The 17,351-nt window shown below is 35.7% G+C and overlaps 1 protein-coding gene across 4 annotated transcripts in view; it reads left to right on the top strand.

Annotated features, from left to right (window-relative positions):
• Positions 1-14,134, top strand: part of LOC139131980 (methionine adenosyltransferase 2 subunit beta-like) — a 35,554-nt gene extending 21,420 nt beyond the window's left edge. For all 4 annotated transcript variants that reach the window (XM_070698327.1, XM_070698324.1, XM_070698325.1 and 1 more), the window contains 2 exons: positions 1,306-1,499; positions 13,706-14,134. In XM_070698327.1, the coding sequence (XP_070554428.1) occupies positions 1,306-1,499; positions 13,706-13,963 (452 nt within the window). In that variant the 3' untranslated portion in view covers positions 13,964-14,134. The remainder of the gene's footprint in view (positions 1-1,305; positions 1,500-13,705) is intronic.
• Positions 14,135-17,351: the final 3,217 nt, after the last annotated feature.

Below are 17,351 nucleotides of genomic sequence, written 5' to 3'. Positions count from 1 at the left end.
TTTTATTACGATTTTTTCATGTACAGAGCCATAACTCAGGCTTGTTTCTACAGATTTTATTCAAAGTTGGTACAAGGACATTGACCAATGTCATAGCTATGCACATCAATTTGTTTTGTGATACGATCCAATATGGCTGCTGTGCGGCCATTTTGTTACGATTTTTTCATGTACAGAGCCATAACTCAGGCATATCTCAACCAATTTTATTCAAACTTGGTACAAGGACATCGACCTATGTCGTACATATGCACATTGACTTGTTTTGTAATACGATCCAATATGGCTGCCGTGTGGCCATTTTATTACGTTTTTTCATGTCCAGAACCATAACTCAGACATGTATCAAGCAAATTTATTCAAAGTTGGTACAAGGAGATTGATCAATGTCATACATATGCATGTTAATTTGCTTTGTGATACGATCCAATATGGCTGCTGTGCGGCCATTTTGTTATGATTTTTTCATGTACAAAGCCATAACTCAGGCATATTTCAACCGATTTTAATCAAAGTTGGTACAAGGACATTGACCTAATATGTCATACATATGCACATTGATTTGTTTTGTGATTCGATCCAATATCGCCACCATGTGGCCATTTTATTACGATTTTTTCATGTCCTGAACTACAACTCAGACATGTATCAAGCGAATTTATTCAAAAGTATTTTTATCACAGACCTAATGAAGAGGACTCTATCCTCTCTGAGGACCTGTAATCAAAGCACCCATTAACAAGTGGGGACTGTGTCATCAACGATGACTTGTTTCAATGTTATTTACACCCTACTCACCAAGGTGCATTAGTAGTAACATATGCAAACTTTAAACTTTTGATCTCACTTTTCCTAAGCTATCATTCAATGATATCAAATAAAAATCTATACATTTGATTTTAAACTCTGAAAAAACCAAACACTTACAGGTAGTTTGGGATTTGACATTGATATACAGGTAGTAGACTTGAAAATCAGAAGAGAAAAAAGTTTTCATTGAAAGAAAGGAAATTATCAGCCAATTTTCACTGTTATTAAACATTCAAAAGGACCATTATTCTTGGCAGTTCTTCCCTGAAATTTGTCACTATTTGAGATTTTCATGTCTCTTTTGCATAAAAAAAGAACTGCTGCAACAGTGAAATTTCCTGTCTGAACTCACTGTAAGTCAAGGATTGACTGAGTAGTCAATCAAGATTTTCTGTGACAAGGCATTAGTTTTTATTATCTATAGAAAGATTTTGGTTGTCGTCTTTCAAGCAGTTTTTCAGGTTTTATCAATGTGAATGTATTGTTAATTTTCAGAATCTGCTGTGTTGAGGGTTCCCATCCTTTATGGTGAAGTTGAAAAGCTTGGAGAGAGTGCTGTCTCAGTCTTGTTTAATCCTGTACAAGATACCAGCAAACCAGCGCCAATGTCGGACTATGAAATTCGTTATCCAACTCATGTTAGAGACATTGCAATCATCATCAGAAAGTTAGCAGAGAAGCGACTGGAAGTAAGTCATGGTAACCATTGAAACTAAAACCAAAATTCAAAGGTTAATCTTAATTTTTTTTGCAATTGTTACATGTATTGTCATTACAACTGCTTCAATGTATTCAGAGGGAATCCATATCTATGAAGTTTAGGGAATTTTGATATAGGAATAGGGAACTACTGGTCCTGGAACATTTCTGCTTTCTGTTACTATGGTTGCAAGGGTATACCCAAGATACCACAGTACACTTTTAACCTCAGTAACAAGTTACTTAAAAATATGAAAGGTTATACAAACACACAAAAGATATATATATATATATATATATATATATATATATATATATATATATATATATATATATATATATATATATATATATATATATATATATATATATATATATATATATATATATATATATATGATTATAGGTGAAACCATCATGGAGTTCCCAAATCTAACCAGTGAGGGCGCTGTAAACAAAATGATGTTATGATTTCATTGCTGCAGTATAAGAGCAGTCCCAGGTTCTCACATTAGTTTAATATGCTAGTCCTTTGTTCTCTTTGAAAGTTGTGTTCTGTGAATCAAGTTGTTCAGAGATAAGCTCATAACCTTCAACTCCTAAGCATTTCTATTGTAATTGTCCAGTATTAGTATGGTATATCTAAATTGTCTTGTATTAATACTGTATGGCAAAATTATCCTGTATTAGTATGGTATAGCTGAATTGTCCTGCATTAGTATTGTATAGATAGATTGTCCTGTATTAGTATGGTATAGCTAAATTGTCCAGTATTAGTATGGTATATCTAAATTGTCTTGTATTAATACGGTATGGCAAAATTATCCTGTATTAGTATGGTATAGCTAAATTATCCTGTATTAGTATGGTATAGCTAAATTATCCTGTATTAGTATTGTATAGATAGATTGTCCTGTATAAGTGCGGTATATCTAAATTGTCCAGTATTAGTATGGTATGTCTTGTATTAATACTGTATGGCTAAATTATCCTGTATTAGTATGGTATAGCTGAATTGTCCTGCATTAGTATTGTATAGATAGATTGTCTAGTATTAGTATGGTAAAGATAAATTGTCCTGTATTAGTACGGTGTAGCTAAATTGTCCTGTATTAGTATGGTATAGCTAAATTATCCTGTATTAGTATGGTATAGCTAAATTATCCTGTATTAGTATGGTATAGCTAAATTGTCCTGTATTAGTATGGTATAGCTAAATTGTCCTGTATTAGTATGGTATAGCTAAATTGTCCTGTATTAGTATGGTATAGCTAAATTGTCCTGTATTAGTATGGTATATCTAAATTATCCTGTATTAGTATGGTATAGCTAAATTATCCTGTATTAGTATGGTATAGCTGAATTGTCCTGCATTAGTATTGTATAGATAGATTGTCTAGTATTAGTATGGTAAAGATAAATTGTCCTGTATTAGTACGGTGTAGCTAAATTGTCCAGTATTAGTATGGTATAGCTAAATTATCCTGCATTAGTATGGTATAGCTAAATTGTCCTGTATTAGTATGGTATAAGCTAAATTGTCTTGTGTTAGTATGGTATAGCTATTAAAATTGTCCTGTATTAGTATTGTATAGCTAAATTGTCCAGTATTAGTATGGTATAGCTAAATTATCCTGCATTAGTATGGTATAGCTAAATTGTCCTGTATTAGTATGGTATAGCTAAATTATCCTGCATTAGTATTGTATCGCTAAATTGTCCTGCATTAGTATGGTATAGCTAAATTGTCCTGTATTAGTATGGTATAGATAGATTGTCTAGTATTAGTATGGTATAGCTAAATTGTGCTGTATTAGTATGGTATAGCTAAATTGGCACCAAGCTTGAGTTGAGTATAATAGTCATGATTCAATGTCTCAAAGTAATCACGCGATGAGAAAGGCAATTTCTGTTGCTGTAAATCAAAACTATATGTTCCCACAAGTAGTTTGTAGAGATTATAAATATCCAGCGATCCTAAATTCAGAAATAATTGTCCAGGAGTCTCTAGAAACCTAGAAAGTGTAATTGCTCTCAAACACATTTTTTGATTGATATAGATAGGGTTAAGGTGAATTACAAGACTAGTATTCAATGATGTATACATCATTTGATGGGCAATCATTATTTTTAAGTTTTATTTTAGTTTCATTTGATCAAGGTGTTAGTGGTTTTGTTAGACTACAAGATGAATGAAACTAATGATCTAAATGTTTGTTGCGTTTAAGATAATAATAATAATAATAACAAGGCAGTATTGCTGAAGGCAATGAGTACTTGGGCCGTGATATAGTAATTTTGAGGACAATATATACTACTATTCAAATATGGTCTTGAATTTCCTCCTGTCAATTAGGCATTTGATTAACTGGTTATTAAATGAAGCAATGGCATGACAACGGCAAAATATGTCTAGCAACTTTTGTGGAGTTTGAGGCAGGGGTTCTTTATTTATAGTGGAAATTGCTTAAACTCCTTAAGTATTCAAATTACAGCAAATTTCTTTTGTTCTCGATGGTAGATGTCTAATATTTAGATGGGCATATTTAGATTTCTACCCTATAGTTATCCCTACATACCAAAAATCGGACATCCAGCTCTATTGGCTTGCTCAGAATTAGATATGCACATAATTAATGAGGTACAATATGTGGTGTCATAAGGTGTCCCATCATACCAATATGAAGGGTGTAGCACTTGTAGTTACTGAGTTGTGGACAAATATATATATTTGAGGTCAAAGGTCATTGAGGTCACGTGACATTTTGTCAAAATAATTGTATTGCTAAGTTATTCATATATACCAAAAATCAGACCTCTAGCTCTATTGGCTCGCTCAAAATTAATTATGCGCATAATTAATGAGGTACAATATGTGGTGTCATAAGGTGTCTTATCATACCAAATATGAAGGATGTAGCACTTGTGGTTACTGAGTTGTGGACAAATATATATATTTGAGGTCAAAGGTCATTGAGGTCACGTGACGTTTTGTCATAATAATTGTATTGCTAAGTTATCCCTACATACCAAAAATCAGACCTCTAGCTCTATTGGCTCGCTCAAAATAAGATATGTGCATAATTAATGAGGTACAATATATGGTGTCATAAGGTGTCCTATCATACCAAATATGAAGGGTGTAGCACTTGTGGTTACAGAGTTGTGGACAAATATGTATATTTGAGGTCAAAGGTCATTGAGGTCACGTGACGTTTTGTCAAACAAAATATATTGTTAACTTATCCCTATATACCAAAAATCAGACCTCTAGCTCTATTGGCTCGCTCAAAATTAGATATGCGCATAATTAATGGGGTACAATATGTGGCGTCATAAGGCGTCCCATCATACCAAATATGAAAGGTTAGCACTTGTGGTTACTGAGATATGGACAATAATGTATATTTGAGGTCAAAGGTCACCAAGGTCACATGACATTTGTCAAAATGTCTGAGATATCTGCGTGAACCAATGGACTCACTGATGGACTCACGGACGGATATGACCCAATCTATAAGCCCCCTGGACTTTATCCGTGGGGACAAAAAACTGTGTCACTGCATCCTTTAGGCAATATGAATAAACTAAATTTTTATTTTTCTTGGCCTTATACATGGGAGTCTATGGAGGTGTAAACTAAAAAGTCCTCTAACACGGCCAAATTCGATCGCATTGTGAAACAAATCGACGTGCATCTGTATGGGGTTGGGTACTATTTTTGTGCAAAGTTTGAAAGAAATTGACCAGGGCATGTCTGAGATATCTGCGTGAACGGACGGACGGACGGACTGACATGACCAAACCTATAACTCCCCCAGGACTTCGTCCGTGGGCACTAAAAACAACGCAACAGTTATTACAGCTACACCGGCGGTAGGTTCATATCCAGAGCCCCGTACGGTCTGCCGCCGTCGCTTGAAAACAATCTCATAAACCTGGCCATATGGGCAACTGTGTATGGGCAGCTGGATGCTTGACTTCCCGGAGAAGGCGTCGAGCTGTCACGTTCAAGCTCAGGATTATTTGTCGATCAAATTTCAGTAAATTTACCTTACCTAGATGAAATTTTGTCTATAGGCTGAAATTTCGCCGAAGTTTGACAAAATTGCATCGATTTTTCAGGTTCATATCCGACATTTTTGAGTTTTGAGTGCAGACAGAAATAAGTTTTGAGGCAACATAGCTGCGACCCCATGTTGACCCCTAGCCGTGCGTACGTAGCCCGGCGTACGATGCTATGTGCTACAGCTAACACACAGCATCGTACGCAGGGCTAGCGAGAGAGTTGCCGACATCGACGGTTATTTACGAAGTGAATAAAAGACTGTCATTTTTGGAAGCGATCGAATAGCTGAGGTAGGCTGGGATACGACTTGGGCCCAAGAATGCTGAATTTCGGCAGTAATTTGGCTTTTTACGTCAAGTCCCAAAATGGATTTGAAGTCACCGACCCTACGTACGGGTCTTTGCAGGGCTGTGGTGAGCGGGGCGATTAGCTGTAGCGGAACACACAGCATCGTACGCAGGGCTAGTTGACCCCAAGTGAAAATGTGTTCGCGATCAAATCTTCCTATTTATATTTTTTTCAGAATTTTCGACAAAATCATTGATTCTTAAATCTTTTGTAAAATATAAAATACTAAATAAAAATGCGATGTGCCATGTCTCCAGATTTCTAAATATCGTTCGTTGACCGTTCGACGGAATACTCATTTCGCAAACTTGTGACGCAGTTGAAATTCAATACTGACCGCCAAATAATCTTAATGAGACGAGATCATTCTAGACATCCTCCAAATTATCCAACCATTCGCGTTAGAGTTCAGCTCGCTTAGAGTATCATAACATTCTTCGGCCTTCGTTTAGATCGACCTAATCTCTCCCATTTAGGAAATAAATACACAAGCTACCTTGACAAAACTTCGTGCACCATCCAGGACCAAACGCACTACAAATCTGTCTTGACGTCATCATCTCCTTACATGGTAATCGGCCATACCGTATTTTTTAGCAAAGGAGACACAGAATACGTCGGAGTATTCAGTTTCAAAACGTATTACATTGTGTGATGTTGTCAAAAAAAGGTAATGTTACTGCAGTGGTATAAATTACAAAACGCAAAAGTTCAAATCAGTTTATTTTGGACTGGCTTTACCCAATATTTCACATTGTTTCTTATGCCAGATTTGACCACGTGCTTACTGGCGACCCCTTTACATGCAAATTTTGTGTCAAATGGTGTGTTCTCTCCGGAAAAACAAACGTACGATTTCTATATGAAGGAGGCGAAATTTGCCCTCAAAACTCGAAACCACCCCTTGGGGTGTACCTAGCTATTTTGAACGAGCTTCTCGAATCTGCAGCTCTATTTCGAAATGATGGTCTGGTTTTCTCAGCTCAAGGATAAGTGTTCTCCATCGCTGTGGGCATTACTATTCTCAACTAGGGGTACAGTTTCCAGTCGTAATGTTTTTCATTGTGTCCGGGATATAAAACCTTTCCTTTTCAAACTTTTACTTTGATTAACTCTAGTCCACATCTTATCAGCGATTAAACATGTTTCAAGTTTAAATGTTAAATTCTGGTCTCGAGCCCTCTTGTTCGACCAAACTGAAATTACCCCTCCCACTTTGGCTCGTCCAGTGGGTGTAGCAAGGGTCGTGCCATCGCCTAGGAAACGGAGGGTGCATTAATTGTTGCATTTCGATGCACATTTTGATTATATTCAGAAGATTTTGCGGCAAAAACTCAGATAGAGAAGCATTAATATTCACATCTCACTTATTCAAGACTGGCTGAGAGCAGCACTTCCATTCAGTTAACATCATAACGCCATTTATTATGCCAAGAAAGATGAAGCCAAGACATTTTGCCCTCCCGGTCTCAGCCAGAAATGGTTATACCTTACAGAGTTTTTTCCACGGAATGAAAACAAATGTACTTGGGCTGAGGCCCAAGTACAATAATAATAATAATAATAATAATAATAATAATAATAATAATAATATTGGGTTCTTATATAGCGCACATATCCACAAGTACATGTGCTCAAGGCGCTTTACAATTATTATTACCCCTGGTCACTGGACCTAATATGATACCACTCAACTCCCTGGGGAGCAAACAACAGCTCACATGTGCAGCCAATAAGCGCAGCAGAGCTAAACGTACAAACACACACATTACAACCACTGTCCTACCAGGTACCCATCACTCCTGGGTGGGGAGAAGCAATGAGGAATAAAGTGCCTTGCTCAAGGACACAACACCATGGCCATGCCGGGGCTCAAACTCACCATCCTGTGATTGTGAGTCCACTGCTTTAGCCACTGGCCCATGATGCCTCCTTAAAACAAGCCATTCAAATCTTGGGGGATGTAAAATCAGTTTTTTCTTTCAAATTCTACAAAAATTGACAATTCATAAAGGTGCTTTATGACTTTCTTTTTTTATCTTGGTATAATGTAATGTTTTAGCTTCAATGTGATGTCTTCGTAAGTCCATTGAAGTCAACATTGACACAAAGAAAAAAGGCAAAGAAACTACAAAGTAAGAACTCACTAATCATGAAAAGATACTTCTTTTATTTCTTGAATAAAATGCAGTAGGCTCTTAGAAGGATATGCTTGGAATGTCTGGGAAGAAATTTAAAGCTCCCATAGAGAGATAAGCCGAGCATGTGAACACCCTACATGAAATTTAAAGCTAGTTTATCCTCAGTTGCCATGTGATATCATCATGACCATATTATGGCCACCTGGTTGCTATGACAATGAGCATCCAAAGTAAAGCTAACGCAAGAAAACTGTCTATGGAGTCAGAAGTGTGCATTTTTGAGTAAAAGTGCTGTAAATGAAAACAAAATTTTAGAAATCTAAACATATTAGTGTGTAGTTTAGCCATGTATTGAAGTGGATGTCCAGTAATTGACTCTTTAAAACAGAAAAAAACATGTCGTAATCTATATTGATGCATGTCAAGTGGGATGCAATTATCTCAATCCACCTAAACATTCTAATTGTGCAGAAACAGAGTTTTAAGTTAAGATTTTATTCCTAGCCAAGACTGTGAAATCTTCAAGTTCTTTATCTTTGCCCTGAAGAACTGACAAAAATTAGCACTGACATTTCCTTGCAGATTTGGAAAATAGAAATCCTTTAGACTCGTAATATCTTTCTGTAGATAACAAATTAGCAGACATTGTGAAAGGCTTGCATTGTGCTTTTACTGTAATTAATACTTGTACAAATTAAGGCAGGCTTAAGAGATTTTTGCACAACAAGCTACCTTAAAATGTTGTCTAATCCCGTTGGAATCTTATTTGTCCACAGGCAGATAAAATGTCTGAAATTTTTGCTCCCTAAATCCCCTGTATAAAGTACTTCCTCAGTCCACTGTTCTCAGTGTTTTGTCTATCTGCCATTCCAATTCAGTGATGGAATGTCCATAGTGTGATTGCTGTGAAATTCAGTCAGTTCTCAAACTGGATATTTAAATTGTCTAATTTTTAAAAGACATTCCCCCTGACACATCAAACCAAACATTTTCCTCAATCATTAATTATTCAAACCATGGTAAATGACAGTGTATCTAAACTTGACTGTGATAGTCCGAACACAATTTTAAAGTTATATTTGATGTGTTTATTTCTATCTGGACATGGCACAAGCTGAACAGATATTCGCTTTATGCATTCTCGCAAGCCAGAGCATTTTTTCCATGTGACTGGCCATCATCCTACAAAAGTCGTCTAATTCATTTGAAAGAAACACAACTTTAGAATGAGCTTGAGAATGATGGCTCCTACCCTAGTCTGGATGCATATCATTCAAACTGTGCTTTCCATTTGAGAAGTTTTGAACTTTTATGTTTGACTACTTTAAATTCAACATAACAAAATAATCAATGAAGTTTTTCTCAAGATATTTTGAATGACACATCTTACAATTAATCTCTATGGCATTTTGAATTGACAGAAAACATTGCACATTGTTTTCAATTCAATTGCATTGCACATTGCAATTTATCGTTCTCACTGTGTTTCTGCAATGTCTTTCAACTTTGACTTTCAACCATAAACTGTCTGCTGGCAAAAAAACAGTTCTTCAAGTTTGTTTTATTCTTCACACCACTGTTTTAAGGATTACACACATATTGACCATTTTGTCATTTTTTTACCAAAAACCTAGGCCGATTCCCAGGATACTGGTTTGAATTCATATTATGAACTCTGAAGGAACCCGCCATATTTTCAGTGCAGTAATATTCCTATGCCCAGTGAAGCTTTCAATATCTGCATATAAACTGTATATTTCAAATTCAGTGTAAACATATTCACTCTCATCCTCTGGGTTTTCAGTGATTCAGGACTGATGTATACAATGGTTTCAGCGTTCAGGCTTTTCTTGCAGATGCCAAATGTGTGAACCCTATATATCATAAGATCTATCTGTAGGTCTACCTCTAAGTCTATACTTTACAAGGTGACTATCTACAGGCCTTGGAACTGATAGTTTTAACCATTTGTTCAGACTTTCTTTAAAGAAACTTTAAAAGAATTCTCCTTCATATTCAAGAATATAATTCAATGGTTGTCTTGCAAATTAGGTATCAGGGAAGAGAAACAAGTTACCTAAAATATATTGATATTTGAAATTCAAAATGGCTATTCTCAGTACCCAATGTAAATTTTAGGGTGAAATTTTAGATTTTGATTTCCATAAAATCAAGATTGTAAAAACTTTATGTACTCCACAAGGAACAGAATGAGTCAACACAAGGAAGCAGATTAGCAAAATATCATAAAATGTGAATGCCCAAATGTCTGTAAAATGTGAATGCCCAAATGTCTGTAAAATGCGAATGCCAAAATACCTGTCCCTGAGGTGTGTTCTACCTTGAATTTAACTTCCTTTTTATGATGTTTTGATGCTAATATTGACAAAGAACAAGGTCAGGTTTTATACATTTTGGTTTCTTTGCAAGCCATGTTGTGTGGTTCTGGCCTATATCAGGAGGCACCGTGGACCAGTGGTTAGGGTAACGGACTCACTACCGGAGGATGGTGAGTTCGGGACCCGGTTCAAGTCCCGGTAGATCCAGAGTAGCGGATTCACTGTCGGAGGACGGTGAATTCGAGACTCTAGCTCGGTGTTGTGCCCTTGAGCAAGGCACTTTACTCCTCAGTGCTCCATTGGGGTAGTGGGTTATGGGTACCTCATCCTGTAAATGGGCTAGCACCCGTTGGATGATGGACTAAATAAAAAAAAAAAAAAAAAAATATACATTTATTGGCAGAACAAGGTCGTATTAGCCATGTGATTGACGTTCACCAATTATGAATTAGAAATGGGTAAAGTGAGATCTAGCAGTCAGCCAATCAGCTGACACCATACCTACATACTGATCACATGACCATTGTGATAAAAGTGCATCTTTAATCAGAAGTCTTGCTGTGATTGATTCACAAGTTGTTCAAATAACTTGTAAATTCTACAAACTACTCAATTCATGTTATGCATGGCTTGTTTAAGGAGATTGTGCACTGATCTAATAAGCCATGTTATTTAAATGACCATAAATTGGCACCTTTGATGCTTTCAAGTGAAAATAATTTGCATAATTTGTGATTTTTACTTAAAATGTTAATATTGTAAGTGGTAGACCTAATTTGATTTATGTCAGTGCATGTTAATATAAATCAAAAGTGTGCTGAAAGTTCAAGCTAAAGGTTTCCTGTGTGGAGTATGACTCAAGGATGTCTTTGAATCAATCAAAGTAAGAGAAAACATCAAACTTTATTGGCTGAAAAATGTCTGCTATTGATTGTATAAAAACTTGTAATGATGTAGAATTGAATTATATGTACAAATTTGTAATTTGTCATACTGAACTTTATTTCTGTCGAGTTATATTTGTCTTCTTTGAATGGTCAGATTTATGTTAGATACTGGTATTACAGAAATTATACAGTTTGCTGTTTAGACAGCTTGGAGGTTATAAGATTTACATGAAAATGCTGAAAGTTTACTTGAAATTGTAACAATTCTTGGTTACATCCAGCTTTGTTTAGACTCTAGCAGCACAGTGAATACACTCTTCACAGTAGATCTCACATATACTGTGTATCAATTGTAGTCTATATGTTTCGGTAAATTTTGAATTTGTACTTGACAAGTGACCTGATAACTTTATTCTGATCTGTCACTGTGAGTTTATCTTTGATTAAAAAATATTATGAAAGTTTTGTAAAAAGAGAAAGTTGAAAATGGAAAACATTGTTTTTGACAGAATTTATTAAAAGTTTCATAAAATGATTACCTTGAATCAATATGCCTAACATGTTCAAGCATAATATGCCTAACATGTTCAAGCATGCTGCAGTTACATTTCTCTGAGCTTTCCAAAGATAGTATATAAATGTTGACAAAGATAATTTAATATGGTAATATGATAACTTAATTTACTCACTATAATCTTTCTCTAAAATACTTGAGTATTATCAGGTCTTAATTTTGATATAAAGTGATTTGTACAAGGGCTGTATTCTGTATTAAAGAACTTCAGACACCATTTGTGCAATCTCTTCCAATAGGATGTAGATGACAAGTATGGGTCACAGCAATGACAGAATGAGTTAGAGTTCAATAATGTATTATTAATCAAATATTCGTAATAAAATTGTTCTTCCTGTGTTGCAAATATCTTCAAGATTCAAATATTTAGTGATAACACTTACACAGTATGGCTGAAGAGAATAAACATAAATATTAATTACAATAATTTGCCTTTCTCAAATTTTGATGTTGTCTATTTCATCCTCGGGTCTGGTTTACTCTTTCAGAAGTTTTTGATTTTGAAATACTCATTATTTCATTGAACACAAGCATAGGTCCCAAGATCAGCTGGTGAAGTAGTCAGTCGTAAAGTGTTTATGTAGAGTTTGAATTGAACCTTGCTAACATTTGAACAGCTCTTTTCAAAAGCAATTAATGAATTCAAAAACCATTTAAATCAACGGAAGTCAGGACTTAAACCTAGGAGAATGAGCAAAGCAACCGGTTGTTCCTTTGAAAGTAAACCATTGTGTTAACCAGTGAGTGTGGGTCTGTGTACGGAATACTCTTCCTGATGTCAGAGTTATTTATGTATTGTGCCATCTCATGTTGTCAGTCAGTGTTCTGACAGTCACTTGACAGGGATCTTGTAAAAGATTTTGATTAGTCAAAGAAATGGAACCTTAAAAATCAAATTTTAAACTTTTTAACCTTGATATGTTTCAAATGTTAAACTTCTGTAAACCAAGAAAAAATCAAGAATAAAAATCAGGGCTTACATGAAAATTGTCTACTTGTTTCTGTAATTTTGCAAAAAATGAAATTTTTGATGATTACCAAACCATAATGGTAAAACCTTGGTTCCAATAACAAATTTACAAGTCTTCAAACACAAACTGTACATATGTGAAAAATTGTGATAATTTTTGAAATCCAAAATATTTTTTCCAAAAGTCCATTCTTCCCTTTGAGTATCTGTCGACATTTTACAAATTTTATTCATTCAAATAATCTAATTAGGCTGAGAGACTAGAAGCAAAGTACACATCATGTAAAAATCTTGGCCAGTCACTTGAAATATGTAAGCATTCATTTCCTTGGAAACAGTCTGTGCAATGCTTCCAAGTTTATCCATACATATATTGTACGTTATATCTGCTATGTAAACAATATCTTTCTATATTCTGTTTCTCTTAAAAAAATCAAATGTTTCTTTTATTTTCTTGGATATGAATTGCTTTATTTTGTCACAATTAGAAATCTTTATCACACATTGAGCTGATGAAATCAGAACCATTTTACATTTATGATTAGAAATGTACCTTTGCACTCGATGTGATGGCAGGTGTCAAGATGAATATAACAAAGTTGCCTGACCGTACATCTGACCATACATCTGATCTGACCATGCATATTTATGTTTCCTTGAACCATACACTCTTTCCTGTCTTCTTGATATGTAAATTGGCAATGTTGCCGTACATCCACTGTCATTTAACAAATGGCGGCTTTGCGTAAATTGCTATTACGTATGCCATGGCACTGAAGTTGATCTGCATCACTACTCATTGATTTTGTGTCAAAGAAAGATTTTAGATTACGATAAAATACTATGAATTTTATTTCCTTATATTCAGGATTCTTCAATAAAGGGTATTTATCATTGGAGTGCAGATGAATCCATGACAAAATACACGATGGCCAGCACTATGTGTGAAATATTTGATCTGCCAACTCATCACATTGTTGCTGATAAGGAGCCGTCCAAAGGCGCACCCAGACCTTACAATGCTCATTTGGATAGATCTAGGCTTGAAGGTATCGGTATCACAACACATTCTATTTTGTTTAAGGATGGAATAAAAGAATGTCTGAAACCATTCCTCAAAAAATAAAATATTTTAGGGGAAGTGTGTTGCACTTGACACTTTCATTCTATAGATATTTATTGCTGGTCTGGCGATTGTTTTATATTATCAAGCATAGAGCCTTTATCTTTTGAGACCAGCGGTGATCATGAAACTGAGAGTAATGTGTAAGTTTTCTTTTTGATCATTTTGTTTTTAATTTTACCTCTTCTCTTAAATGCAAATAAGAACTATAAAACTGACAGATGTGGAGGTGATTGATTTGATATTAAAATAAATGCTCTGTTCAAGAAATCAGGTCAAGTTCCCTTGACATTTATTGTACAATCAATAAAGTTAGTCTTCCATTGAAACTGCAATGGAATGTTGCAATGTTTTCATGAAATCAAACCATTAGAGATCCATTTAGAGTGCAATTTATTTTAGATTTTTTGTCTGAATCAAAGAACTGGGAATTTCTTACAACTCTTATATTACACAAAATTTCCAATGGTGGAGCAGAATGAGTTTCAAATGAGTTTATGGTCTTATGTAGGTCATTTCCCCCACACTCATCATGACCTGAGTTCAATTAGTCTAGAACATTCCCAGGTCACTGCCCTTGATGACCTCACAACCTTGAATTCAATTAGTCATGTTTGGAATGTTCTGGAAAGTTGATTAGTTGTGTAAGGGAGATAATTTTAGAACAGTAATTAGCATGTCAATAAAAGTTCTAGATTGTTCTTACATGCCTTTATAAAAGGGACGTGCACAGCTTCCAGTCAGACTTTTGGGATCGTGTCTCTTGTGTGTTACTAAACTCCAGCAGTAGTCATTCTCAAGACTTTTCAAGACCTTCACTGTCAACGCTGGATTTATACTGTGGACTTTATGCAGCTTCAAGCCTGCAAGCCAAAGGACTGTTCATTCATCCGACTGACTGTTACAACTCTGAGACTGGAGCTTTGCCGTCCCAGCTGAGATAAGTAATCTGTACACTTTTAAAGCTTGTACTCTACCCTGACTAGCAATTAGTTTTATTTTTGTAATAAATTTTGTTTAAACGTTAACTGCTGAGTTCACCCTTTTGTTCGTTTTCTCTGCACGTAACAAAATTGGGGGCTCGTCCGGGATACGAATATTTTGAGCCGTTTGACAACATTTTGACAGCCTTTTCAAAACTACTGTATACTGTGAACTCAGCGAAATTCAATCATGGCGGAATTCAAGCCAGACGAATTTATGGATGACCTTGATCAGGACACATTTAATTCCCTCAGAAAAGACAACCTCATAGCAGCTGGCAAATTTCCTTAAAGTAGATGTCAAAAGATCTATGCGCAAGCGAGAAATTCAGTTCAAGATTGCAAAACATTTAGTTAATTCTGGCCATTTTGAAGAGTCTGCCTTAAAAGATTATGACCCTGAGTCTTCCTTCGAACTCAAAAAATTAGAATTAGAAATACAGGCAGATTTGGAGCTTAAGAAATTGGAATTAGAAAAGGAAAAATTGCAAATGGAAGAAAGGGAAAGGCAGGAAAAATTACAAATGAAAGACAAAGAATTACAAATGGAAGAAAGACAGAGAGAAAGGAGAGAGAATTGGAAGAACATCGACTACAGTTAGAAATGAGACGTTTAGAGCTTGGACAGTCAGGAAAATTCTTCCCTTCAGACAAGTTTGACATCACTAAGCATTTCAGGTTAGTTCCCCCTTTCCAAGAAAAGGATGTTGATAAATATTTCCTTCATTTTGAGAAAATTGCTCAGAGTCTGAATTGGCCTAAGGAGTCCTGGTCTATGCTTTTGCAGAGTGCTTTGGTGGGTAAAGCCAGAGAAATTTACATTCAGTTGTCAGTAGAGCAGGCTTCAGATTATGATTCTGTGAAGGAATTAATTCTCAAGGGCTATGAGTTGGTGCCTGAAGCTTACCGTCAGAAATTTAGGGATTGTGAGAAGGTGAAGGATCAAACTTATGTTGAATTTGCTCGAACAAAAGAACAACTGTTTGATCGTTGGTGTTCTTCGGAAAAGGTCAGTCAGAATTATGACAAATTACGACAGCTGTTTGATTGAGGAATTTAAAAGGTGCATCCGGAGTGACATCAAGACATTTATCAATGAACAAAAGGCAGATACATTGGAGGTTGCTGCACGTTTGGCCGATGATTATTCATTGACCCACAAATCTTCCTTTCTCAGCAAACCATCCCAGTCCTTTTCATACAGAAACAATGCAGGTAAATTTAACTCCTCCTTTTCATCCAAGAATTTTTCAAAGGACAGTAGGAAATCAAATGTCAACAATTCACAGAATTCAAGTACCACTCCCACATCATCAGATCCCAAGTCTCAATCTCCTTCTGACAAACAGTTTGGTACACTTTCTTGTAATTATTGTAAGAAAGACGGCCATTTAATGTCAGATTGTTTCAAATTGAAAAGAAAACGTGAAGGTCAAAGTGGTCAAAGTGGATCTAAGCCCACCGGCTTTATTTCTTCATCAACTCAATTAGAGTCTAATAATGTGTGCAACACATTTTCTGAGGTTAAACCCCTCTTATCCCCAATTAATGAGGTCAAGGTCAATTCTTCCTCAAGATAGCATTATGGGTATTTCGAACCATTTATTCATGATGGTTTTATATCACTTTCTAGTGATTTCTCTTCCGCTACCCTGTCAAAATTTTAAGAGATACCGGGGCTTCCCAGTCTCTTTTGTTGGCAGATACCCTGCCGTTTTCTGAAAAGTCATTTTCAGGTTCTAAAGTTCTTATTAAGGGGGTAGATTGTAATGACTACATTCCTGTTCCTCTCCATAATGTCTATTTGTCTTCGGACTTTGTTTCTGGACCTGTGACTTTAGGTATTAGGCCTTTTTTGCCTTTTGAAGGGATTCACCTTCTTCTTGGAAACGACCTTGCTGGGGACAAGGTCATTACTAATCCACTTGTGACTGATAATCCTAGTTTAGATCAAAATCCAGAGCCAATAGAGGAAGACATTCCCGGCCTTTTCCCATCATGTGCCATTACTCGAGCCATGTCAAAGAAAACTTCTGAGAATCAAAATACTCTCAAGAATAATGTCACAGATGTTGACTTAAATGACACCTTTCTCAGTCAGGTGTTTGACACGGATCATTCCGTTATCCCTCGTGGATTTGAAACTTCCAGTAAAACTTCTGCTGACCAAAGTCAGACATTTTCTAGATCAAATCTCATTGCAGAACAACACAAAGACCCAGATATTTTGTCTTTGTTTGACAGGGTAGATGATGAAGGTAAAACTTCAGATAGCTCTGTTTCCTATTATACAAAATCTGGTATTCTCATGCGTAAATGGAGACCTCCAGACGTTTTGGTTGATGACGATTGGGCTATAAAACATCAAATTGTGGTTCAAAGCCCTACCGTGCTGAAATATTGCGCCT

Source organism: Ptychodera flava, chromosome 4 (genome assembly GCF_041260155.1).
Source record: "Ptychodera flava strain L36383 chromosome 4, AS_Pfla_20210202, whole genome shotgun sequence".
Lineage (NCBI taxonomy): Eukaryota > Metazoa > Hemichordata > Enteropneusta > Ptychoderidae > Ptychodera > Ptychodera flava.
The sequence above is the reverse complement of the archived record's forward strand: the minus strand, read 5'-3'. Positions and strand labels throughout refer to the sequence as shown.